At 42.0% G+C, this 25,175-nt stretch overlaps 2 protein-coding genes and 1 pseudogene across 6 annotated transcripts in view; 2 read left to right on the top strand and 1 right to left on the bottom strand.

Annotated features, from left to right (window-relative positions):
* The first annotated feature begins 1,176 nt into the window (after positions 1-1,176).
* YWHAB (tyrosine 3-monooxygenase/tryptophan 5-monooxygenase activation protein beta) lies at positions 1,177-21,487 on the top strand. The gene is made up of 6 exons (XM_011369359.2): positions 1,177-1,371; positions 14,359-14,661; positions 16,781-16,904; positions 18,140-18,303; positions 19,170-19,265; positions 19,565-21,487. The coding sequence occupies exons 2-6, from the start codon at positions 14,362-14,364 to the stop codon at positions 19,619-19,621; spliced, it is 741 nt and encodes a 246-aa protein (XP_011367661.1). The 5' UTR covers positions 1,177-1,371; positions 14,359-14,361; the 3' UTR covers positions 19,622-21,487.
* LOC111745187 lies at positions 4,780-4,898 on the bottom strand (annotated as a pseudogene).
* A 147-nt stretch (positions 21,488-21,634) lies between the features above and the next one.
* Positions 21,635-25,175, top strand: part of PABPC1L (poly(A) binding protein cytoplasmic 1 like) — a 21,121-nt gene continuing 17,580 nt past the window's right edge. For all 5 annotated transcript variants that reach the window (XM_011369358.2, XM_023536112.1, XM_023536111.1 and 2 more), the window contains exon 1: positions 21,635-23,201. In XM_011369358.2, coding sequence (XP_011367660.1) covers positions 23,009-23,201 — 193 coding nt within the window. In that variant the 5' untranslated portion in view covers positions 21,635-23,008. The remainder of the gene's footprint in view (positions 23,202-25,175) is intronic.

Raw genomic sequence — 25,175 nt, 5'->3', positions numbered from 1 at the left:
GGAAAGGGTGCAAGGTTAAGGGCAGATTCAGGAGGACTTGACTGTCATACTCAAGGTGCATATCAATTGTCTTCTAGGTCTGAGTAATCACCAAAGGATTTAAGCAAGAAAGGGACATGCATAGAATGGCATTTTAAAAAGATCGCTTTGGCAGTTGATGGGAGCAAGGCTGAGGGAAGGGTGATGAGTTAGAAGTCTATCATTAGGCTGAGTCAGGGTAAAGGAGAGATGACAAAGAACTATTCCCTTTGGTTTTTTTCTCCTATCAGATTGTAAAATCCAAGACAGCGGGGCCCCGTCTGTCTTGTTCTTACTGTGTCTACTAAACACAAAGCCTGCTCAATAAATGTCGAAAGAATGAATGAAAGTGAGGGTGCGGAGGTAAAAGGCATTTTTGAGGAACTGTACTTAAGTCAACTGCCTTGGGAGGAATAATGATAATGGTGAGAGTAGGGGGCCCTGGAGGCCTGTTTCCTTTCCTTGTTTCCTTTAGGAGCTTGAGAAGGGGGTACTCAATTAGATCATAGACACAGGTTTCAAAAAAAAAAAAAAAGACTTGTGCAGGTTCAATTCCTGGCACTTCTCATGGCCTCTTTAGTCCACAAAAGGAGGAAATCAGTACTTTGAAGGATTCAAGAGATGATTAAGTAAAAATTTAGGGATGAACAATTTTTGTCTTTCCCTAGATTCAGTATTCCCAAAGGACACAGCAAAAGGGGGCTGACCTCAACATACGACCCCGTGGTAATTACTTTTTCGGGTGGGGTGGGAACCGATGACCTCGGAATCTTTGGGCCTGGTCCTTTCGAATTTTAGCCTAAGCAGAGAGGACCTCAGGCCTGGCCAGCCCCAAACCTCTCCCACTCTTCCTTGTTCCCACACATCCCAGTTCTTGACCCTCCCCCCACACCCGCCCCCTCTCCTCCCACCTCCTCTTTCCGCTCCCCCGCCCCCATTTCCGCCCCCCTCCGCCCGCCTCCTTCGCGCTCCGGGCCCCGGCCTTCCGCCCGCCCGCCCGCCCGCGTCCGCAGCATCCCGGCCTTCTGCTCTGCTTCCTTCTCCCTCCGTCAGCGCCCCTCTCGGACGGCCGGGGCAACCCCGTGCCCCGCTTGCCCAATGAGGAGAAGGCGCAGAGGCGGGGCGGGGTTCGGGCCAAAGCGGAAGTGGTGACCGGAGCGGAAGTGGAGCTGCCGCCACCGCCGCCGCCGATTCTGGAGCCGGGCTCGCTGCCGCCGCCGCCGCCGCCACTGCAGTCGTCGCCGCTGCCCCCTCTGCTGCCGCTGCTGCCTGAGGAGTGGGCCTAGGAAGGAAGCGGTCACCGCGCTCGGAGCTCCGCTCACAAGCGTCTTTGCCCCCTGCAGCCCTCCCACGGTGAGTGTGGTTGCTGGGTCCACCCGGGGCCCCCAGGGGCCCAAGCTCGACTCTGTCCTCGGCGGCGGCGACGACCAGGGCGACCCCGCCGGAGGGCTTCGGGGATAGCGGCGCGCGGCCTCATCGGCCCCGCGCGGCCGCCCGCGGCGCGGGCCCGGCCTTGCTGCGGCCCCTCCCTGTTTCCGGGGCCGGGCCCTTCGTTCCTTGAGAGGCCCCGGCCGCCCTCACCGCCTGCGGCCTTGCCCGGCGGGTGGGGTGCGGCTCCGTACCGGGCGGGAAAGGAGATCGAGCCACGGACCCCGGATCCTCCCTCACTGCCCAGTTTCGATCCCCGCGCGACCCCTCCCTGCGCCTGGGCGCAGAGGTCCGACCTTTTCAGCTCTGTCACCCCTGCTTCTCGCTTTCCGGTTTACCAGAATTAAAAATTGAACCAAATGCGGGCGAGTCCTCGAGCCCCAGTGCCCCTGCTCGACTCTCGCTGGATGGATAAAGGGGTTTAACCTTGGGAGAGAGCAGAGAGAAAACCCCCTCCCACTTTGCAGTAAAGCCATTTCATCATCGTTCGCTGGTTTTGGAGCCTGGCAGGACCCGAGATTCCCTGGGAAGCACAGGGTTGAGGTTTGAATCAAAATGCATTTGTTGGAACCGGTTACCGAGTCAGGCCAGATCGCCAGGAAAAAAAAGTCAAAGGCTGAGAATCGAGCATTTTCCCACGGTACTGACCGTCCTTAATGCCAATCTTTTGTCTCCTCGCCCCAAATTCCCCATACTGTCTATTAGCATGTTTTTAGTCTTGCAATTTGCCTGATGGCCTCCTTGGTGGTGGGGAAGAGTGAGAGTGATTTGGGCCCCTTTTCTTCATAAAATGAGTACATCTTTGTCTATTGCAAATGGAGACCTCGCATGCAATGAGGTTTTCAAAGGTGGCAGTATTGTTAAGACAGTTTGCCAACCTTTCTGTAAAAATCCGTGTCTCTTGTCCTTACCTTCACGGCTTTTCTCTTTGGTAAGGCTAGATAACATCAGGCTCTGATTTTACTCACCTTCTGTGGGAGATGATGTTATGAACATGTAAAATCAGGTGGCTACAGGAGCCCAAACAGAAAGATGAAGCACCTGTAAGAAAATAAAAATTGTCTGCATTTCTCAACTCTGTCTCAGTTGTTGAAATCACACATGCAGTTTGTAGAACAGGACACATGGTTACTCAGCTTTTTTGCATTTTCCTGTTAGAAATTTATCTTTATAGATATTACTACTTGGTTCCTAGTGATATTCTTGAATAGTTTCAATGCACTCCAGTTCTTATTTAGGAATGCATATCTCAATTGGCTGAGACCTAATTTTTCAGCACATAGGATGGTGAAGATAAAACCTGTAGGTTTTACTGGGCCCTAATTAGATTTTTATGTGTGGCCTTCAAAATAGAAGGCCAATAATCCAGTAGCAACTGCTGAATTATTTTCCTAGCCTTTCCTTTCAATTAGATAAGAAACCATTCACCTATCTTACAGATGGAGTCTTTATGAGAAGTGAGGTGATTTGGCCTAACCCACACACCTGGTTTTCAGATTGAATATCCTCATTCATCAGTAGTAAATATTTATGGACTGTCAACCCCTAGAGTATGGCTCTTACCCTATAATCTTCTGTACATTTCCCATGATGCAGTGCCTGTGTTATGTTGAAGCCATTTTAGAATTGGAGCTCTATAGATCAGGAAGGCAACCTCCATAAAACCAGGCTGAGCAAATTACCATGATGCTATTTCCCAAGGCAGAGTCTCCAGACTTTTGGGCCCCTGCAAAAAGTGCATTTTGCTCATTTGGTTGTGGATATAGAAGCAGAAAGACTACTGGACTTGGCGTCAGATCAATTTGATTCAGGTCTTGCCTGCAACATTTTCTAGCTGTGATCTTCAGCAGGCTGCTTAATCTCTGGTTCTTGGTTTCGCTATCTCCAGAGTTGGCATGAGGCCGTTTTACAAACTAAATTCTTAAATATAAGCTTTTGGTTTTGTTTTTTAATCACAGAATTCACTATTAATGGCTTTCTTTTTTCCTCCAGTTGCATTCTGATGAGACTCAACCCTACTTTGAATATATGTTGCTTTCAAAAAAAATGGCATAGTATTACAGAACCTTATTTTGTATATAGCATCTCTAGTCTTCCTATTCACCCATCTAGTCTTCCTATGAGCCCATTTTCTCATCTGTACAATGGAAATGTTTAGTCTTTAATGTGTTATTGTGAAAAATTTAATTAAATAAGGATCTGGGATATAGTAGGTGTTCTAATAAATGTTATTTGACCATATAAACGAATATACACATATGTTATCTAGCCTTACCAAAGATAAGACATGCTTATATGCTATAAAACATAGACATAAAGAGCCCATCCCTTTGTGATTTATTCACCAGCTGATGAGGTAGCATCAAACAACTAGTCTATAATAATAGCTACCACTTTTATTGCTCACTGTGTACCAAGCTTTATTCTAAGTTCTTTACACATAGTAATTAACCCTTCATAACAACCAGTGATAGATAAGTACTGTTAGCCCCATTTTACGGGTGAGGAAACTGAAGCATAGAGAACTTAAATAATTTTCTGAGGGATATACACACAGCACAAGGTAAGTGCTGGAGCCAGGAATCAAACCCAGGCAGTATGGCTCTAATGATAGATTTCTACTCATAGTAGACAACATATGTGTATATTTCATGTGAACACCATTTTGTCCTTAATTTTTTATTTATATTTGTCTTATTAAAGTAAATGTTTTAACAGGCATTTTAGCTATTTTGAAAATAGATATAATCTAATTTATTGGGGGGACTATATTTCATTCTGGCTCGTAGGGATGTTACTGCTTGTGAAAGACCACATTTTTCTAGTATTTGCTTCATGTGATGGAGAAATTTCAAGTTACTTTGTGGCACACTGACTTATCCAGTCCTAGGTTCTTCATCTAATGGAATTTAATCAGGACTACCATTATTAATTTTTCTTTATCATACTACCTTTTCTGTAGAATTTTAAATTTTTCATATTTTGTTAGGGAGGAGGAGATTAGGCCTCTATCTACGTAAGTAGGAAGAAAATTCTAAATTATAACATCCTGTTATGCTGCTTGCTCTTTCAGTGGCCTCAAACTAAGCGGTTTTCCTTTAAATGAGGATAGATTCCTTAGAGCATGAACTAAAATTTACTTGTGAAAGAACTTTAAGTTCCTGGGTTCCTACATTTTTCTAGGGAGAGGTGACAATTCACACTAGTTAGGGAGCAAGAAATTAATTGTTTTATTTTATTTTATTTATTTATTTTTAGGCAAGTCACCCCTTGGTTGACCTCACAGATTGCAAGGACCTTGTCAGTTTACAATCTCTTATTTTTTATTTTTTACACCTACAGCACCTGATCTTCTTAGGTGGTCTCCCATCCAAGTACTAACCAAGCCTGACCCTGCTTAGCTTCCGAGATCAGACGGTATCGGACTTGTTCAGGGTAGCATGGCTGTAGACTAAGAAATTAATTGTATAATAGCAACTTCTAAGCTTTAGAACCATCTTGGTCTCAACTCATGTATGATCCTGGTAGTCATCTATATGACATGATGGAGAAATTATCAGTCAAGAGTTGGATTCTGAGGGAATTTTCCTAAGGGGAATACTTAGGAAGGAAAAACAGACTAAAGTTACTTTCTGTTTTGTGATTTGTATGCTAAAAGCCAATCATCTTACTGCTTTCTCTGCTAAAAGATCTAATATAGGCATCGCTATGTATTTGTAATACTTACTATAATGAGATGAAATTGATGGCCTCAAGAGAACAAGTCATTCCCAACAGACTGAGTGAGATGACTTTTTTTTTAAGCTGGTAATTCCTCTATTGTGTAAATTTTCTGTTGTACTAGTTGGTTTATTTCATTGTTTTTCCGAAGAGATCCAGCAATAAAAGTTACTTCTGAATAGCCTTGACCAAGGCAGAGATTGGAAGTGACAATAAAAGTAGGTATGAGCCCTTGGCCATTGTTAACTGTCCGCAAAGTTTACCTTAAAGCTTGTTTGACAGTCTGGAGAGATTTTGGCATATGCTGTTTTAAACTGCTTAATTTGAATTTGGGCTTTCAAAGCTAGAGAGATTAAGACCATTTCTCAAACCTCACTGTGACAGCCTTTTTGGGTCTTCAAAAATTTTCATTCCATTTTTTCTTAAGCATCGAGAATCATAATTGATCTTTAGGAATAGTGCTTCATTGAGGAAAGAGCTTATATCAGATATACCTGTGTGACCCTGGGCAAGTTACTCTTAGCTTCTATAAAAAGGGACCATGACACTTCATAGGATTCTCTGGATTAAATGAGTTGATATTTCAGTGCTTTGCACATTTAGACAGACCATCATAATTGATGGCTTTTTGTTGTTTACTAAACCATTTAGCTAGTATGGCTTTTTGTGTAGCTAACTGGTTGGACTTTTGAATAGAGGAGATAGTATTCCAAGGGCTTGTTGAAGCTCACTTTGAATCTGTGAATATAACAGTTGGTAGCTAGAAAATGTAGGGTTGTCTCCTGGCTGGAGCTGAGGCGGCTCTTTTTACAAACAAAAAGCAACAAACAGACAAGCCCGTGGACACAAGACAACAGTGTGGTGGTTACCAGGGAGAAATGGGGTGCTGGGGGGTCAAATATATGGTGATGGAAGGAAACTAGACTTTGGGTGGTGAGGACACAATGGAATCTACAGATGATGGAATATAAAATTGTACACCTAAAACTTATATGTTATTAACCAAGGTTACCCTAATTTAATTTTTTTAAAAAGCCTAAGACAGTGTAAATATAGTCTGTATTTTATAGGTCAGATGTGGTCTACCTACCTCTGTCCATATAGGAAATAAGAATCTGTTCACTTCCTTAAAAAAGTGTATCAGTTGATCAGAAAGTTTCATATTCAACGTGGCAGGCATTGTGCTATGTGTCGGGCACCCACAGATCAAAGTCTGGGTTCTTGCCTGAAGCTCAGTCCAGTGTGGGAGCCAACAAAGCCTTTTACAGTGAACTGTGATAACTGCTGTTTTAGAGTCTGGCATAGGTACGTTAACAGGTGCCTTTCTTTTAAAAGTCTTTAAAGAAAGCTGTCTGGATAGAAAAGGAATGAGGTGTGTAGTAAACGTCCCTTCACTGGCTGACCATTTGTTTGTTAGACTTTTGTGGAATATCCTGTGGCTGCCGTTTGAGTGCTTACAGTGTGCAGAAACCATGCTAAATGGTTTGCACTGGGAACCAAATTTGCTTCTAACAAGAACCTTATTAAGTAGATTTGCATATTTAATGCACGAGAAAACAGACTTACAGAGGTCGGGTAACATGGAGTTGGTGTGTGGTACTGGTCAGTTGGGCTTGGCCACTCCCATTATGTTGAAGGGCCCGAAGCTTCTGCTCCTTATTCACAAGGTCGACCACAAAGATGGGCTGTCTTTATGTGTCGGTATTAGCATATTGTCATTTTAGTTAAGTGGATCACTTAAAGCCAAGAGATCAGTTTAGTGTCATATCTGCTGTTGAGTCACATTGTGTGACCTTGGGCATATCACTTATCACCTCCATTATTTTAGGTTTAATTTTGTCTGATTGGACGTAATTAGCAATGGTATTCAACAACTGATGTGAAAGAGGGGCGGGGTCTTCAAATAGAATTGCCGTTTCCCTCCACAATCCCATGTTCTCTGGACATCATTGCTAATGACTTCGTATTTCAGACATGCCGTGTTTCATTTTCTAGCAAAGAGCCTGCAAATATTTGAATGGAATTAAATTTATTACAGGACTCCGAATTTTGTGTGTAGAATGGCACACAGACATTCCTAGAGTGGGCGTTTTTCAGTGAGTAGTTTTCTTTAAGAGCCAGGAGTACTTTTTCTGGGTAACACCCACTAACCACCTGGTTCCACTGACTTCCGCAGTCCCTCCTGCAGTAGCTTGGCATCTGTTTTTCCTTCAGCAGCGTGGCTCCAGACCGTGACTTTGACTTTATGGGGCTCTGGGTGCTCTATCTGGAATGGTACACCTGTGAGTGCTGTTCAGAATTTGCTGTCAATTCCTTACCCCGTGGACACTTCTGAGCCTAGATTTTAAAGATGTTCCTGTCAGTTTTCTTGCTTCAGTTTGATAACTGTTCTCATTTCTTTATGTACCTTGGCCTTTGAGTTCTCTTTCATCTAGAAAAACGTACATGCACTTTATTCATCTATGTTTCTGTTTCCCACAAAGGGAGTTTCCTTTTTCCCTGCCCCCAACCCACGAAGCCAGTTAGGACCAGTTACATTTAAACTAAGCCTTTTTCCTCTAATTCTAGCTGGTTGCTTCTCCATGAAGCAGCTTTGTAACCCTTAAATATGCGCTGTCTTCTCATGTTCCTACCATGGAATTCCTCAGTGAATGGTCAAAAGAGTTCTTGGAAATACTGGTAGTTTTTGTTTCTTCATTTACGGTTATTTCAACACGCACTGAATTATACACATTTTTGTGAAGTAGTTTAAGACTCTTTGCCTATCGAGCCTTGACTCTGACCAGCACCGTCTGGCCATTTTATGTATATCATCTTAGTTGATAGGTGTTCGTGTCTCTTTTTAACAATTGAGGAACCTGAAATTGAGAAAAGTTATTTTTAAAGTCACCTATTTCCTTTTTAGGAGCTCAGATTTGTTATGTTAAGGATTTCCTAATAACAGATCCCACTCATGTATGTTTCATATTAGAGTTTCAGTAATCCTGAAACATGCTAGATAATAGAATTCTCACTGTAAACTTCTAACAAATTATTAAACTAAATTAAATCGAGGATATTCTTTTCCTTGAAAACAAAACAGGTGAAAATTAATACTTCTAAAAGCCACAGCTGTCATTTCCATCTTTTTTTCCTTTACAGTGATTTTTCTAAAATATAGATTAACAGTGGATAGTCTTTTATTTTTTTCTTCTTATCTTATCGGATGTCTACTTCTGGCCACTGGGAAATGACCACTCAGTATTCTGTCCCAGGCTTGAAAAGTATTCCTTAGGCAAATAATTGAGATAGAGGGGCGAGGTTGGCTCATAAATGGCTCTTACTTCAGCATCGACTTTATGATTTAAGCTTTCATTTATTTGAAGGAAATCCTATTATTTCATGGGTACCCGTAGAAATTAGTCTTCATAATGTTCTTTAGGGGATATTTTACAGGAATGAAATGTCGTGCAGCATTTCCCTCCTCTTTATAGCTCTTCAATAAGTATTTCTATGACATTAAATCACTTCTTTTGATGGCCAGTAATCTTGTACCATTTATCTCCACTGTTAGATATTTAGATTGTCCTCTGTATCTAGTGGCCTTGAAATGCTGTCATCATGTAGCTGTGCTTGAGAATATCTGTTCTGGAACATGGCAGTGTCTTCCTAATCTGTGCCAGGTACAAGGAAACCTCTTGACCCGCTGCAGGGTTAGACCTTTCAGCCTCTAATAATTTTTCTGCTCTGGTATCTCGACTGTGCTGTTAGCTCCAGGCCTGATAATGAGACTGCGGTCTTTTAAGGCTTTTTAAGAGGCATGCAAAGGCTTTCTTGCTGATGTTTATCTTGGTGGAACCTTGGTTCAAAGTCTCAGAAGAAAAGTACGTCTTGATTATAAACTCCATCACTACTTGGCATCTCTAGAAAATCCAATTAGGAACCAGTGAATAAAACTTTTACAGTTAACGTTTGTGTCTGTTTTGAGGCCACTGAGGGGGAGTGGAGTCTTTATCTAGGAATGTTCACATTATAATGTATTCTCTTCCTGTACAAGACTGATCTAGACTTTCTTTTCCTTTACATGGGTTGTATATTTTTTTAAAAATCCAAGCTCACATTTTATGGGCTAAAACAGTTGATGTGTACGTACTGTGAGAGGAATAATAGTACTTCAATTTTGTTCTGCACTGTGCATTTAAAAAAAAATTTCCCCCATATTTACTCTTTGATTCCTGCCCCTCATCTTGACAGCACTTCTTCTGAGGTAAATGCTATTGTCTTCAGATTATAGATTGGAAGAATGAGATTAAACAAGCTCACATGGCTATGTAATAACAGATTCCGCTTTTACACATTGTCCTGTTGCCTTTATGCCATTACCGCATGTGGGTAGCCTGTGTTCTTTCTGCTCTCCCAGTAATGATTTGTTGAAAAAATTCAGAGATACTTATTTGAGCATTAGTTTTGTAATTGAACAGTTTGGGGCATTAAATGAGAAAAAAAATGTAAGGCTTTAAGAACATGCACACGTGGAGCTGTTTGTAAATAATGGTACACTGCTCGTCATCCTTACCGTGGAACACACAGAATGTGGGCATAAAGAAGCCCTAGACTGTGTAATAAGCTACACATGTGTTTGGATTCATAGGCAGGGTAGATCAGGGAATGCTTTCTGGTCCTAGATGGATGGAAGAGTTTGCATAGGCAGGAAGCAAAAACAAGAGCATTCTAGATGAAGGGAACTGTAGGAGGTCCCCCTTATCCTCGAGATGTGTTCCAAGACCCTATGAATGTCTGAAACCATGAGTAGTACTGAACACTATATATACGTTTTTTCCCTGTACATACAAATCTATGATAAAGTTCAATTTATAAGTTAGGCACTATAGGAAATTAACAACAGTAACTAATAATAAAACCATTAGAACAATATATTGTAATAAAAGTTATGTGAATGTGGTCTTTGTCTCTGATAACCGATCTGATAACCTAGACGGCTAGGAAGTGACTAACGGGTGCAGGTCATCTGCTGTGCGGACACTCTGGACAAAGATGATTCATGTCCTGGATGAGACGGAGCTGGACAGCATGAGATTTCATTACACTACTTAGAACGGTGTGTGATTTAAAAACATAAATTGTTTATTTCTGGAATTTTTTTGATATTTTCAGACCACAGTTGACTGTGGGTAACTGAAACCATGGAAAACGAAACCGCAGATAAGGGAAAAGACTATTGTACAGAAGCAGTTTGGGGCATGTATGAGCATGACGTTTATGGAATATTCAGTGATGTCCAGCCTGGAGAAGGGTACATGTTGGAGAGTAGTGGATGAGAAAGCCTAAAAGGTCCAGAGAAGCCAAATTATGAAGACTTTGAAAGCTAGGTAGAGTAGCCAAAAGAGAGTCATTGAATCTTACTAAGGATGGAGGCATGACTAAGTAATTTCGAAGTAGAGTTACAGAAGTACAAGGAATGAGGTACAAACGTAATGAGGTTTTAATATGATTATGAAGAATAAGTTCTTTGAATTATTTAAGAATAGAATCCTACCAAAGTTGCAGATATTTTAATTCATACTGATTATGTGCAAGATTATGTGCACGATGCTGTGGGAGATGTGCCCTAAAGGAGTTTATGGTGTAATAAGGGACTTAAGGGATATATTCAGGTTATTTTAGTACTGAAGACATGTGATAAGGCATTAAGAGAGGTATAGATGAAATGCTTTGTGAGAATATTTTCAGCTTAGAATAGTGCTGTCCAGTAGAAATAGAATGCAAGCCACATGTAATTAATTTTTTTGTGGTAGCTACATTTAAAAAGTGAAACAAGTGAAACTGATTTTTTAATTTTTTAAAATTTAACTGCTCATATCCAGATATTGCAATTTAAACATGTGGGACTAGGCACATGTGGCTAGTGGCTATCACATATCAGACAGCTCAGTTATAGCAGCCTAAAAGATTTCATGGAAGGGATGCCATTTGAGCCATGCTCAGAAAGAATTCTGTATGCAGAGTAGATGGGAAGGGACATTCTGGGTAGAGGGAGTGGCTTGATGAGCAAAGACACAGAGACAGGAAAGTGCACTTAATATGTAAGAAAACCATTTTGAATAAGGCACATATGGTGTGGAAGGCATGTTTTCGAGAAGAATCTTGGGGAGGAGATAGGTTGGAAAGCCTTCACGGATAGGAGGAAATCTGACTACTATTGGCAGTAGAGAATATTTTAAAAATTTGAGCAGGAAGTGACGTAATTAGAGCTTTAAGATAGGGTCTGATAGCAAAGGCTGGAAGGAGGCTAAAGAAAACGAGAGACTGAAAGCAGTGGGACTAAGGAAGGATTATGGATGGGAGGTTTATTGTAGATGTAGAAATAGGAACAATTTAATTTCTCTGTTGTCTGCTGCCTTCCTCCAAACTGCTGGGTGTTGTGTAACCCATTTCCTGTTGAAATTGGTCTAGCTGCTTCAAAATCCATGTTATATAAGTCAAAAGTTACATAAGCAGTAGGCATCAGGACATTTAACTATGGCTTTTGCTTGTTGTAAGTTGTGTGTGTATGTGTGTAATTCATTTTTTTTAACAGATGGATACTTTTTTTTAGGCATGTATTCAGTCTTACCATATCATGATGGTTCTCAATTTCCAAGGACTCTTTCAGTCTTCCCAAAGAAGCTTGAAAGAGTTGGCTCCAACCCAGAGAGGTCACATTTTATTTCGAGAACTAGGGTGTGTACATTTGGGAGGTCCCAAGGAGTAGTCAGGATTCTTCAGAGAGGTATGATTTAACTTTGAATGTTTGGGAAGGGGAAAAGGCAGGGTGTGTCTTAATTGGGAGCCTAGTCGGGCCAAAGAGTGTTATGGAGTCCTTTAGCAATGAGAAAGTTTCATTGGCTTTCCGTCTTATAATAGTACTACATGGGATGGCTTAGCTCCGAATTGGCTTTTGGCCAGTGCTTTATTAATTGTAATCTTTCCTGTGTAGAGTTGGACAGGTGCTGTTTTCTGAACTTTGGAGTGGACCACTAAGTGACTGCTATCTTTGAATTAGTCTACAGACTGGAAACTTTCTAAGGTCCATTTAAAGTTGGCTTCTTTCTGCTTCTCACTTTTAGGAACAATGAAATACGGTTATTTAATGATGGTGATAGTGTCCTGATCTGAAGACTTTATGATCAAGAAAGTTGGACATACTGAGAGAGTATATGATTTTAAGATGATGAACATTATATTTTCAATGTGCTTATATTGGAGTAGGCTAGGTTGTGTTGTCATAACAGACAGCCCCACCATCTCAGTGCCTTAACCCAGCAAAAGCTTATTTCTTTTTCACATTACATGTCCAGTGCAGGTCTGCAGGACTCCCTGCACTGCAGTCACACAGGGACTCGGGCTTCAGAAACTCCACTGTTTTGAGACAGCGCCATCTAGAACACATGGCCTTCTGGGTGGCTGTTGTGAGAGAGGAGTCTGGCGAACCACAGATAGGCTTTTCGCAGTGTCAGCCTGGAAGTAGCATCATTTCTGCTCGTGTTTCATCAGACAGAACTAACCATGTAACCCCTCCTAAGTGCAGGAGGGTTGCTGGCAAATGTAGGAGAGCAAATGGGATATTTTGTGAGGATTATTATCTCTTATGGTTATGTGAGTGAAGAGAAGATGCCAGATGGATCAAGGTGAGACCTGCTTCACTGAGTGTAGCTTAGAATTAGCGAGCCTTATATAGGACACAGCTCTGAATATGATTTAGGTAATAAGTGGGATGAAGAAAAATAGTTCTGAGCTAGAAAACCAACTCTTTCTGAATTATCTAGATTTGGAGCATACCTTATTATTGTGCTCCATCTCATAGAACATGTTTATGTGGTAGGGCCCTGTCTGTAGAATTTCTCCCTTGAAGAACAGAAATGACTTGAGGCAAAACCATTTTATCTTTATATACCTTAAGATACTAGTGTATTTTTACACAGGCACAAATGGATATATTGCAATTTAAACCAACACTACATGAAACTAACTTATATTGGTTAATAAATAATTTTTAGCTACATGTTATCCAAAACTTGCTGCATTCTCCATAAATGGTGGTGATTATAGTGGGGAATTGACTATGGTAAGGTGAATAATTTAAGTTATTCACTGACTGGTATATAAAGGGTTTGATAAAATGATAAACTGAAGCCACTAAGAGTTTTGTCTATTTCAGGAAAACTTTTAAATGAACTCAGTTATGATTTGAAGTTCTGTTGTACATATTGTTGAATACACTTATGTCTCTTGCAACCTACCATGAACAGAATTAGTGCCCAATATATGTATATAATTCCATGAATTTTTCACAGTGCCTTCATGTAGATTAGATCATTAATTACTCATAGCAACCAGTGGAGAGTTGATAGTTTTCTTATTCTCCACTAGGGAAACTGAAACGTGCAGAGGTTGAGCAAGTTCACCAAGGTCATACCACTTATAAGCAGAGCTGGTGCTAGATACAGCCAAATCTGTCTGCCTTAATTTATGCTACCGTGTGTCCTTATAACAGATGTAACAAATTGCAGAAGACATGATAAAAATGGCTTCTATTTTTTAGGTACCTACTGCTCGATGGGCACTGCCAAACATAATATTTAAAGTCATATCTTTTGCTTTAAGATCACATAAGATGTTTTCTTCTAGACTATGGGTGAAAAACAGATTTGGTCAAAACCAGGCAGTTTTTAAAAGAGGGACATATATTTACCATAAGTTTCTAAAGAAATAGTTATTAAGCAGTCTGTGTATTGAGGCAGATTAGAGAAGTGGAAGAACACAAAAGCCCTAGAGGCAGAGAAACTAATTTGAGTTGGCTCTCTACCTTCTCCTGTGGCGGGATGGGGGGGTGGGGAGTTACCCTGGGCACATCCCTTGCCTTCGCTGAACCTCCATTTCTTCACCCGAGAAAAGGAGGAGAGGATTGTTGTGGACAGATCTACCTTGTAGGACTGTTGGGAAAATTAATGGACCAAAATAATAAAAAGACCTTAGCAAAGTACCTAACCCTGTCGGTGCTCTTGGTCAGTGGTGTCGAGGGCATCTGGAAGTAGATGTTTCACTTGTAGGTGTGTTTCTTTCTAGATGGGTTGAAAGAAGATTTCGCACTTGCATTTCCTGGGCCCTGAAGCCTGACATTTGCTTTCCCTTTTTCTCCTGCTCTTGTTCTAGGGAATGACCATGGATAAAAGTGAGCTGGTACAGAAAGCCAAACTCGCCGAGCAGGCTGAGCGCTATGATGATATGGCTGCAGCCATGAAGGCAGTCACAGAACAGGGGCACGAACTTTCCAATGAAGAGAGAAATCTGCTCTCCGTCGCCTATAAGAACGTGGTAGGCGCCCGCCGTTCTTCCTGGCGTGTCATCTCCAGCATTGAACAGAAAACAGAGAGGAATGAGAAGAAGCAGCAGATGGGCAAAGAGTACCGCGAGAAGATAGAGGCAGAACTGCAGGACATCTGCAATGATGTTCTGGTAAGAGGCCAGTGTTTCTGTTTCAAACAATGATTTCTAAGTAGTATTAATTTAGTATACAATGCAGACTCTCAAACAGCTTATGAGAGAAAGGTGTCTGATATACTGGAAAGCTACAAACCATTCGCAACTAATTTTTAAGCATATGATGTGGTTTTTCTCACCTCTTACCTAATCAGAGGTTGCTTTTCACCTTCAGGGTATTTTCCTCTTCCTTCAAAAAGACCTGTGGAAAACAGGAACATTTAATCAACATCCTTCCAACTTTTCTTTAGAAATTGAGTCCAGACAGGCAGGATTTTAGATAAATGCAGCTACTTTAGACTGTTCTATATATTAGTCTGAGTGCTAATGTCATCTCCATCAGAGGGACGGGAGCAAAAAGCTGAGCTGCCTTTCAGCCTCTCCCCAGTCAGGCCTGCATAGTGTAAGGTCCTGTTTTTGTCTGAAAGTTAGCCACATTGGTCGGTTCGGGCCTGCTTTCCAAAGTCAAATCAGCAGTGGTTTGGGGGTTCTCCTCTCCGGTGTTTTATAGAAGCCTTAGTCAGACGATTAATGCCAAACTGCTTTCACTCTGGCCACCATCTGGGATTGGATGGGAGGGGTGTATATCCTAGAGCAAATCATGATCATATTGTCTTTCCCTCACATCCTGAGCCCAATGGGAACTTTCTTTTTCTTCCAGGTGAAATCAGGTAAAAATGAACGGTGAGGGCTGCTTTGAAGGGAAAAGGAATTCACACTTGTAGATCTACCTCCCCTGCTGGCTGCCTTTCTGAATTACTGCCCATGACACCTTTCTTTTGAAAACCTGTACAAAGCTTGTCAGCCATTAGGCAGTTCTCATCCCTAACCCATAAGGAGTGACACGCTGTCTGTCTGCAAAGAATATTAAAATGACTACTGCCCTTTGCATCTTCTCACTTTGATTAAATCCCCCTATAACTAAGCTTTTGCATCGAGCTGCTCTTTTTGTGCGACTCATGGTGTAAGAATGTCATGGCTATATTTGTTGCCTGTTGGTAATTTGGGAGTTAATTAATGGTGCACTAATTCCTGAATGTTAGGTACATTTGGTATTCAAATGAAGTATGGCATGCATTCCAAGGGCAATAAAGTTCCATAGTTCCTGAAAATGTAGACCAGCTTTTGAAGAGTGTCTGAAAGAATGTGAAGAAAAGCATGGTACTTACTGCCTCTTAACCAGTTTTTCAGGATGGCACATTCTAAAACAACTCTTGGAAAATATTGCTCTGTATACGAAGCTTGGACTCCTTCAGAACTGCTTTTGTTGTAAGCATAAATGTTTAAAGGAATTTATTATTAATAATAGTGGTAGCTACTTTTTGAGTGCTTACTACATGCCAGGCAACGTGTTAAATAAACACTTGTGTACGTTAGCTCATTTCTCTTCGTAATCACTCTCAAAAGTGGCTGTCATGCTTCCCTGTTGGAGAGCCGAGGAAATGGAGGCTCAGGGAGATTAGGTTGTTTGTCCAGGGTTACACAGAGAGTAAGCGGCAGAGGAAGGATTTCTACCCAGGTCTGAGTGATTCTAAATTTAAGTTTTTGGCAGTATTGCTCTTTTATCATTTTTTTTCTTCCCAAAATGGAAAGTTTTCTTTTTCTCTAATAGGAGTAATACAAGTTGTTTTGTTTTGTTTTGTTTTGTTTAGAGGACAGGACAGAAGGGTATAAATGAGAAAGTAAAAAATAATTTCTGTTCCTGTCACCTAGAGAACCATTATTAACGTGTTGATAAATATACTTTCAGACTTTTTCCTTACATATTTTTGTGTGTGAATGCATATTTAATTTATTATTAAAATTAGATTCATGTGGTATTTATAATCTTTTTTTCTCAGACTTTGAGAACCTTTTCATGTTATCATGTTATCAGTGTAGTTTATTGTCATTTTTATGGTCAAAGTGATTTTTTGCAGAAGAAAATGGGCATCTGCTGTTATGACCTGGGCTAAAGAACAATTAAAAAAATGTGTTTTTTTTTAATCTTTAAAAAAATTTAAGAGGTGGTAGTGTGTATCTGGAATCTCAAACAGTTTTAACGTCTTGTAAATAATATTTCCAGATTCTTAACAGAATATGAATCATTTTTTAGGAGCTGTTGGACAAATATCTTATTCCCAATGCTACACAACCAGAAAGTAAGGTGTTCTACTTGAAAATGAAAGGAGATTATTTTAGATATCTTTCTGAGGTGGCATCTGGAGACAATAAACAAAGTAAGTAACATTGTTTAAAAAAAGAAGTTTGATCAGTAATAGAGCCAGTCTTCCTTCATAATAATTTTAACAGTTTTTACTTTGTGCGTTCATCATAAACACTAACACCACAGTACTCAGAATCTGAAAGACCACAGCACTGTGCTGACCTGTGACAAACAAGGTTCTGGGAATTGACACATCCACATACATCTAAGGGGCAGATATGGAGGGCATTAAAAGTCTGGTGCAGCAGTGCATTTAAAGAGATCTTTACCTGGAGGATTATTTGGTAGCTCTCTTTTTAGAGGCTACCAAATTAGAAGTTCATGAATCTAATTATAACAAACTATATACTGGATAAGCACATGCGCACTAGGCAGAGTTATATAGCAGCCAGGTGTCAGTCAAAATGACCTCACTTGCCAGTCACCTAGGAATGCCTTTGGAACCACCCCATCATGGTCCTAAATACAACCGTAGACCTCTCCCTCCACCGGGGTTACAGCTCTCCATCTTCCCTGGCTGTAACCCGTACTCTCGCTGCCCGCCCCCCCTGTTGCCCCCCGCCCCAGGGGTGCTAACCTTGTTTCCATGTGGTTAGCCAGTTTCAGGCTTGACCCATCTTCTACCTCATAATGTGCTTTTAATAAGTGAGTATTTCTCATAAAAAATAGTTCAATAGCATGAAACCACTTCAGTGAATAGTGACGCATGTCTCTTAACACATACATGCGTTACTGTGATGGTGATCATTATAGCTATGCTTTATTAAGTGTCTACTATGTGCCAAGTATTGCAGAGTCTTGTTTATTTCTCTCACAAACCTGGGAGTTTAGGTGTGAGTCTGTTTCATTTCTCTGGTAAGGAATCCAAGGCTCATGGAGGTTTTCACTTACTCCAAGCCACACACCTAGTGAATAATAGTTGGGAATTCATATTTGGGTCTAAAATCCATGATCTTTTCACTAAAACATATTGTTTTCCTTGTTCTGTCTTGTTTTTTCTATATTAACTGCTTTAGTAGACTTTGTTATGATTGTCTTTGTTTTCTCCCAAAGCATTTAATATAATACTTGGCTTAGAACAAACATTTAACAAATGATTCTTAATCAGATGGTGGAGACACGGACCCCCTCTTCAATAGACATTTACCAGCCTAGTTTGGTAAAATAATTTAATAGTGGTCCAGTGTATGGTGCGTCCTACACACCCAATTCTGTACCCTCCACATATGTTTTTTATCTTTCTTTTAGCCACTGTTTCGAACTCCCAGCAGGCTTACCAGGAAGCATTTGAAATTAGTAAGAAAGAAATGCAGCCTACACACCCAATTCGACTTGGCCTGGCACTGAATTTCTCAGTCTTTTACTATGAGATTCTGAACTCTCCTGAAAAGGCTTGCAGCTTGGCAAAAACGGTGAGAAAGATTCTCTGGGGTTTCTGATCATAGTAAAATGATGTTTGTGCTTTTTAATAACTTTTTTAAAACTATTTGAATGTAACTCATTGTCTTGGACTTTTTTGAAGATTTTTCTGGAGGTATCTTTTATAAAATAAAGATCTTTTTTGTTTTTTCTTAGCAACTAATTTTTGTTTATTTTTGATTACTGTTTTTGGAGGATGGTTGTAGAAAATTCAGTGTGAAGATAGTTTGTTGCTTCTTGTCAAGTTTTGGGCTGTAGATCTCCATTATATATTTATTCTATTTATACCATAATTTGAAGTTATAGCTGTGTAAACAAAAGAAATCAGACCATGTTTTGGGTCTGATCCTCGTTTGGTAACTTGACTGCCTTTTCTTCATGTTTTTGTAGTCATTCAACATGCACGCTGTTATTTAAGGTTTTGTTTTTGTTTTTGTTTTTTTAATTTGAAAAATGTGGGAATTATTCAAGTTCCTTCACTTAATTGAATTAGATTAGTAGTATGAATTTGTTCTCCCTTTATCCCTTGTATCCAGACCTTTTGAGTTCTTGCTTTAAAAAAAAATTACTAGAAATGCCTTTGGTAATTAAAAAATTACATGAATTTGCCTAGAATGAATGTGCTGTATTAACAGTAATACCTGTTGACTTAGTAGGTAAAGTTCTTATCTAGGAATTTTTGTCATTGTTGGTTGGTGCTTTATAAACACGTTTGCTGAAACAACTGGCAAACTAGGTAATAATGGCTCAGAGTACTGTACAGAAAGAGAAATTATATTCACTTGTTAGCAGGAAAAAAAATGGGCTAAAGTTGGTCCATAGAACCCGTGACTTCTTTGCTAAAGGCTCTTTGTTGTAGGCATTTGACGAAGCAATTGCTGAATTGGACACGCTGAATGAAGAGTCGTACAAAGACAGCACCCTGATCATGCAGTTGCTTAGGGACAATCTCACTGTAAGTACCCGGATTTCATTGACTGCTTCTGGAGGGTTTACAGTCTCTATTCACTTACCTAATAATTCACTGTTACCCAGACCTCAAGAGGGGAGTTGTAACTTGTGAGTACAGTTAAAATTTTAAAATGTTAAGCTGGTTTTGAGTGCTAAAGTTTTGACCTTTATAATCATCGCTGTCTACAGTACTATGGGGAGAATTTTAAATAGTTGAGTGAATTAAGATGCTATAGATTGGGCCACCACCTCCCTGAATAAATTTTAGTAGTCTTCAATTATGACTCTGTTTTTCTCTTGCAGCTCTGGACGTCGGAAAACCAGGGTGATGAAGGAGATGCTGGGGAAGGAGAGAACTAATGTCTGTCGTGCTTCATGATCTGTTCAGTGTCACTCTGTACCCTCCACATATGTCCCTTTGTGCGATAAAAAAAAGAATCGTACGTCAACTGTCGATTTTTCACAGCCTCAGCCTAGCAAAAATGGTCCATGGGATAAACAGCTCGTATTTGTATTTCAAACTCAGATTGGTCACATAAATGCCACGGCATTCTGAAGGTTTGATTTTGATTAACATTGACAGGATTACCGTGTGTTTAATTTTTTTAAAAACTGAACACTGTGATTATGGGGTTTTGTAACTACGCAGAACTCTTACTGGTAGAAAAAATAGACCTGAATTATGTGTAACTTTTTGGAAAGTTTAATCTGATATTAAAAAGTCAATGAAATACAGCTCCATTGTAAAGTTGTACAGAAAGTTATAGATTATATTGTGATGCTGGGACTTGGAGTGAGACACCTGTCATTTTGCATTCGAGTTTGATGGTAATTCACAGTAATTCTACCTGTTGTTCAGGCCTTATAGACACTTGACCAGTTTGGGCTGTTGCCACTCAAAAGTTCATGACCGCAGATGTCCACAGTGTCTTCCTGTGAGGAAACTCGAAGCCTGAAATTGAAATTCTTTGTGGCAGACAACTGGGTCTGACAGCATGAGAAGGTCCAGTGCTCATAAAACACACGTGACTGAAACCTCTTTCCTATAGTAATATGTTACTGATTTATGACTTGTGCTTCTGTAGTGGAATCTATTTTCCTTGTAACCACGAGCTAAAGAAGATAAAAAGCCGTGTATCTTATGAATGGCCTTATCTGTCTTCTGGGTAATACCTTTAAGAATAATGTTCTTCGGAGATTGCCTTCCACATGAGGAGTACTCAGTCTTTGGGTTCTTCCTAGCTCGGGGCTATCAAATTTTAAAATCTAAACATTCTTTCCCATTGTTCTTTTTAACTGTTGACTTTGGTTTTCTCTTCCCTCTTTAAATTTCTGTACTTCTGCTGCTTTACTTTTTTTCTTTTTGAATTCTGTCTTTGTCTTTTGTCCAGTTTAATACCATATGGGCAGGGATAGGAGGCCTGGAGGAGGTGAGGAGTGAAGTCGGTGAGCACTTTCGCAAGCAGGCCTTGTTTCGGAGAGTTGAGAAGAGCTTCCAGCACCATAGCTCTGTCTTCCTCCAGTTCTCAGCACGGTTGTTACTCTTCAGTCATACCAAGATCTGAATCAAAAAAGTATTTTTAAATATCCATGACTTCTCCCTGTATTACAGCCAGCCCTGATAATGCTTGTTAGTACCTGTCACCAGATCTTCCAACTGTACTCATCCAGCCAAGTTCACAGACGTGTTTAAAAAAGACCCTATAATGCAGGGAAATTGCATGAACACTGCAATGGGGAGAATCAAGAATACCCAGGCCTACCAGTCTCACAGTATCCCCCTTCCTTTTAACATTCCATGTAGCCGTAGTGTCCATCTGTTTGTCCATCTGCTGAAATGAGAAAAGAAACATTCATGCACTGACGAAAACAAACCAAAAAAAGAAAAAAAAATCCCTTTCTAGCTGAACAAAAATGTGCAGTTAAATACTTGGCGCTTGAAAATGCAGTAGTGAATGTGGAACGAGCCTGTCTGTATATCTGGTAGCTCTCTCTTGCTTTGTTTTTCCTTACCAGTATTCTGCCTCACGTTTGCTTCTGTGATGGTTATACTGCCTAGCAAGCACACCCGTGGTTGTGAAAATAGTATAGCAAAAAAGAAAAATCCCCGGTTATTGATGTACTAGATTTGTGTATGTCTTTTAAACAGTTCTAGTTTCCACCTTACACGGAATAATCAGGAACAGTGTAAAAATTCAAAAGTGAAATAAAAAATTTTATCAGTTAGTTGCCTGCGAGTTTATGTGTGGCCCCATCTCTATCACTACCAGAACTAGCTAACTTTTTTTGATCACGTTAATTTTGGGCTCTAATCCTCAAAAATAGGCAACAGTTTTGTTTTCCTTTAGAACCAGAAGTCAAGGTGTTGTAGAGGGGAAGAAATTACAAATAATTAACACAGCCCATCCACCTTCCACAACAAAGCATTCAGGTCTTTGGGGCTTCAGAGATTTGATAGACAGTTACTTTGTATCCCATTCAAGTCCTCACCCCCTCTCCCTGTTTTTAAACCCTGAGATGTAACCAAGACAGTGAGAGATGGTTGCATAAGGCCTAGTCATCTCCAAGGTTCTATGTGTCTCTGTCATCTGTCCCAATACTTGGGTAGTCTACAGCCCTATTTTTCCTTATGGGATTTGCTCCTTTCTAAAAATGTCCACACTCCCACAAAGAAAACGATCAGGATGGAGTGGTATTTTACTCCAAGATTAAAACGAGTGCTTTCTTGCTACTACTGTAGGCTGGGCAGCCAGACTGGCTCCTGCCCCTGGTTCTGGAGCTGTTCCACAGGTGAAACACCCAATCAAAGGTCATTGGAACCTACCTGCTTCGTTGCAGCGGGGACACCAAGAGAGTCCCTCAGCCTAGGTAAAGTGCAGTTCCACAATGGATTCGAATTCAAAAGTGGCCCTACACCACCTATTGAGGCTGCAAACTGACACTGCTCAGCTTGGGACCACTGTCAGGACCTTGTTTGTTAGGTCCCTACTGTTCCCATAGATCCTGGGTCACAAGTGACTTGGTGAACCTTCCTGGTGGCAGGCTGGTGGAATAGATTTCTTATGAGAAAGAGGTGGGCAGAAAATATTCCACGAAAAGGTTGGCAATATATAAGGGCCTGTGTCAAGGAAGGCCTTAGTGGTCTCGAATTCTCACATGGCGCCTTCAGTCCCAACTCAGAGCCGATTCTAGAAGGGTGTGACGGGATCTGGGCTGTCTTGAGAAAAAGACGCCTTTCAAGTGGCTAGGTACACAAGCTTTGAGGGTGGGCATCCGGCTCCGAATTCTTCCGTTTGTGAAACACGCAGGGGATGCAGCACTCTCTCCTTTAATCCTTGCGAAGAAGTTTTCAGAAAACGGAAACGGGCCCAAAAAGGCAATGACAGGATTAGAACCCAGATGCCCTGCCGTCCCAAAGGGCTTGGAACTCCATCGCGTCTCCGCATCCCTACTCCAGGCCAGGTGAGGGCTCTCCCCGCCTCCGGAGGCGGGGTCAGAGATGCCGTCCACCTGAGGCTTCTAGAACACGGAGGGGGTCCCAGGTGAGCGAGGAGGGGCCCCAGCGCCAGTGATTGGCGCGCTGGGCGGCGAGGGCGGTAAAGGGTGGGGCGCCCGGCCCTGGGAGGGAGAGCCCCGCGCCCCCTGTGCGCCGGTCGCTGCCGAGCTCCCGCCGCGGTGACGCACGCGGGCGCCGTGCGCCGGGGTCTGCTGGCCGGCTGCTCGTTTTTCCCGCCGCTGTCGGCCACCATGAACGCCAGCGGCCCAATCTTTCCGCTCGCCTCGCTCTACGTGGGCGACCTGCACCCCGACGTAACGGAGGCCATGCTCTACGAGAAGTTCTCGCCTGCCGGCCCCATCCTGTCCATCCGCGTGTGCCGCGACGTGGCCACCCGCCGCTCGCTGGGCTATGCTTATATCAACTTCCAGCAGCCAGCCGACGGTGAGCCCCGGGTGGGGGGTGGGGGATGGACCGACAGCATCACGGCCTCCGCGCTTTCATCTCTGGCTCCATCTTTTATCTTGCAGCCAAGGAAACTGAGGCCCATAGATACAGGGCGTTGCATGCAAGGGGCCCTGCCCCCAAGAGGCCCCTGAAGCAGGAACTAGCAATCACTGTGTGCCTGCTGTGTGTTTTACTAGTGCTCCATTTTGCAGAGGGGAGATATTAAGACTGAGTGAAAACAACCAAGGGCTTTGGGATCCAGCCAACCTGGGATTAGAAAACCAGCAGCTGTGTGACTTTGAGCAAATTACGCAATCATTCTGAGTTTCAGTTGCCTATATGAAAAATGGGGATCGGACTTGCCTGATGGAGTGATTGGGATGATGGGAAATTTAAAGCACCTGGTGAGGAAGATGCCTGGGGTGACAGGTAATGAGTGGGGAAGCCAGAGGAGCTGGGCCTGGGGCTCCTGCCTTTCTGGGCAGTGTGACATGAGATCTGCACCAGGTGCTACCTCCACTCCAGGCTTCACAACCCGTTTCTCAGAGTTGATAGTATTGATTAGAGCTTGCCAGATGGGTGCGTCTACACTTGTGTTGAGAGTCGAGAGGATGAAGATTAAGAGCATCGGGTTTTGCTGAAGTTCTGCCACTAGGCTGTGAGCCTGAAGAGTTCTGTGAAGTGGGGCAAAGGCTTATTCCCCAGTAGCACAGAAGGAGTGGAGAACTGTGTCTGTGAAGCATCTCCAGTGCATTGTAAGGGTTCAATAAATAGTAACCTAAGAAAAATACCAGTAACTATAGGCTTCAGGTGTGAGATTCCAGAAACAACCAAAGTAGGCCCACCCCCACCAAGTCCAAAAGAGGGTGCCCTTACTCCAGGTATCCCAGGTGGATGGTGAGGTTTCCTGAGCAAGGGGTTTGCTGGGGTGGTTCTGCCTGTTGCCCCCAGCAGGTGACCTGGATTCCAGGGAGACTTCCCCTTTCCTCTGCTTTTTCCACCCACTGCCATTTCCATCTTCCTCCAACCCCTGCAAGACTTGACCTTTTGGCCAGGCTTCATAGATGGGGAAGCTGAGCTCCAGACAGGAGAAGGTTTTGCCCATGGGTGTTCATAGCAGAACTAGATGGAAAACTCAGACTTCTTGAAATGTGCTCCACTGACTTCTGCACGGTTCCCTGCCATGCCTCTGAAGCTAGAGGAGATCCTGAAAGCAGGAGACAGCATATTACCTGGGAGGGGACAGGCTGTCGCAATTGCAGAAGTGATGGGCATAGGCTGCTATATTCAGACATACTGCTGTTTACAAAACACCTATTTTGTGCCAGGCACAAAGGACAAGGCACCTTGCATACCTTATTTAATTTTCAGGCTATCGACAACATAGAGGTAGATGGTATTATCTCCCTTTATCAGATGTGGAAGGATGGGTAATAGCATCTTCATCCTTACTTTATAGGTGAAACCATCTCAGAGAGGTGATGTTCGTCTCCCCGAAACTCTACTACTTAAGATTGAATCTCAGCTCTACTGCTCAGCACCTCTCAGCTTTAATTTCCTCAAACTGCTGCCCCTCCTTTGTCACTGACACCCTCTTTTACATTTCTATCTACTCGTGTGCTTTAGAGACCACAGTAGACCTGGCTCTGCCACTGATTTTTTTCCCCTTCGGAATCGCAGTTTTCCCATCTGTAGAATGGAGATAGGAATCCGTGCTCACGTGGCTACAGTGAGAAGTTGAATGAGATCCTAACTGGAAAGTGAGGGGAGCATCATACACATTAACTCTTCTTACCCTCCTGAGCCGTCAGGCTCTTAACTCCGGCGAAACCCAGAGATTGGCTCCTTTTGTGGCGGGGGAGTGGGGTGGCTCTCAATTAAGCACCTTGGGACCCAAGAAAAGAAAGTCCCCTTAACTTGCTCTTTTTTCTCCTTCTGTCCAGCGGAGCGGGCACTGGACACAATGAACTT

Source organism: Pteropus vampyrus, unplaced genomic scaffold, assembly GCF_000151845.1.
Source record: "Pteropus vampyrus isolate Shadow unplaced genomic scaffold, Pvam_2.0 Scaffold147, whole genome shotgun sequence".
Lineage (NCBI taxonomy): Eukaryota > Metazoa > Chordata > Mammalia > Chiroptera > Pteropodidae > Pteropus > Pteropus vampyrus.
Note: the sequence above shows the minus strand (reverse complement) of the source record. Positions and strands in the feature narration are given on the sequence as shown.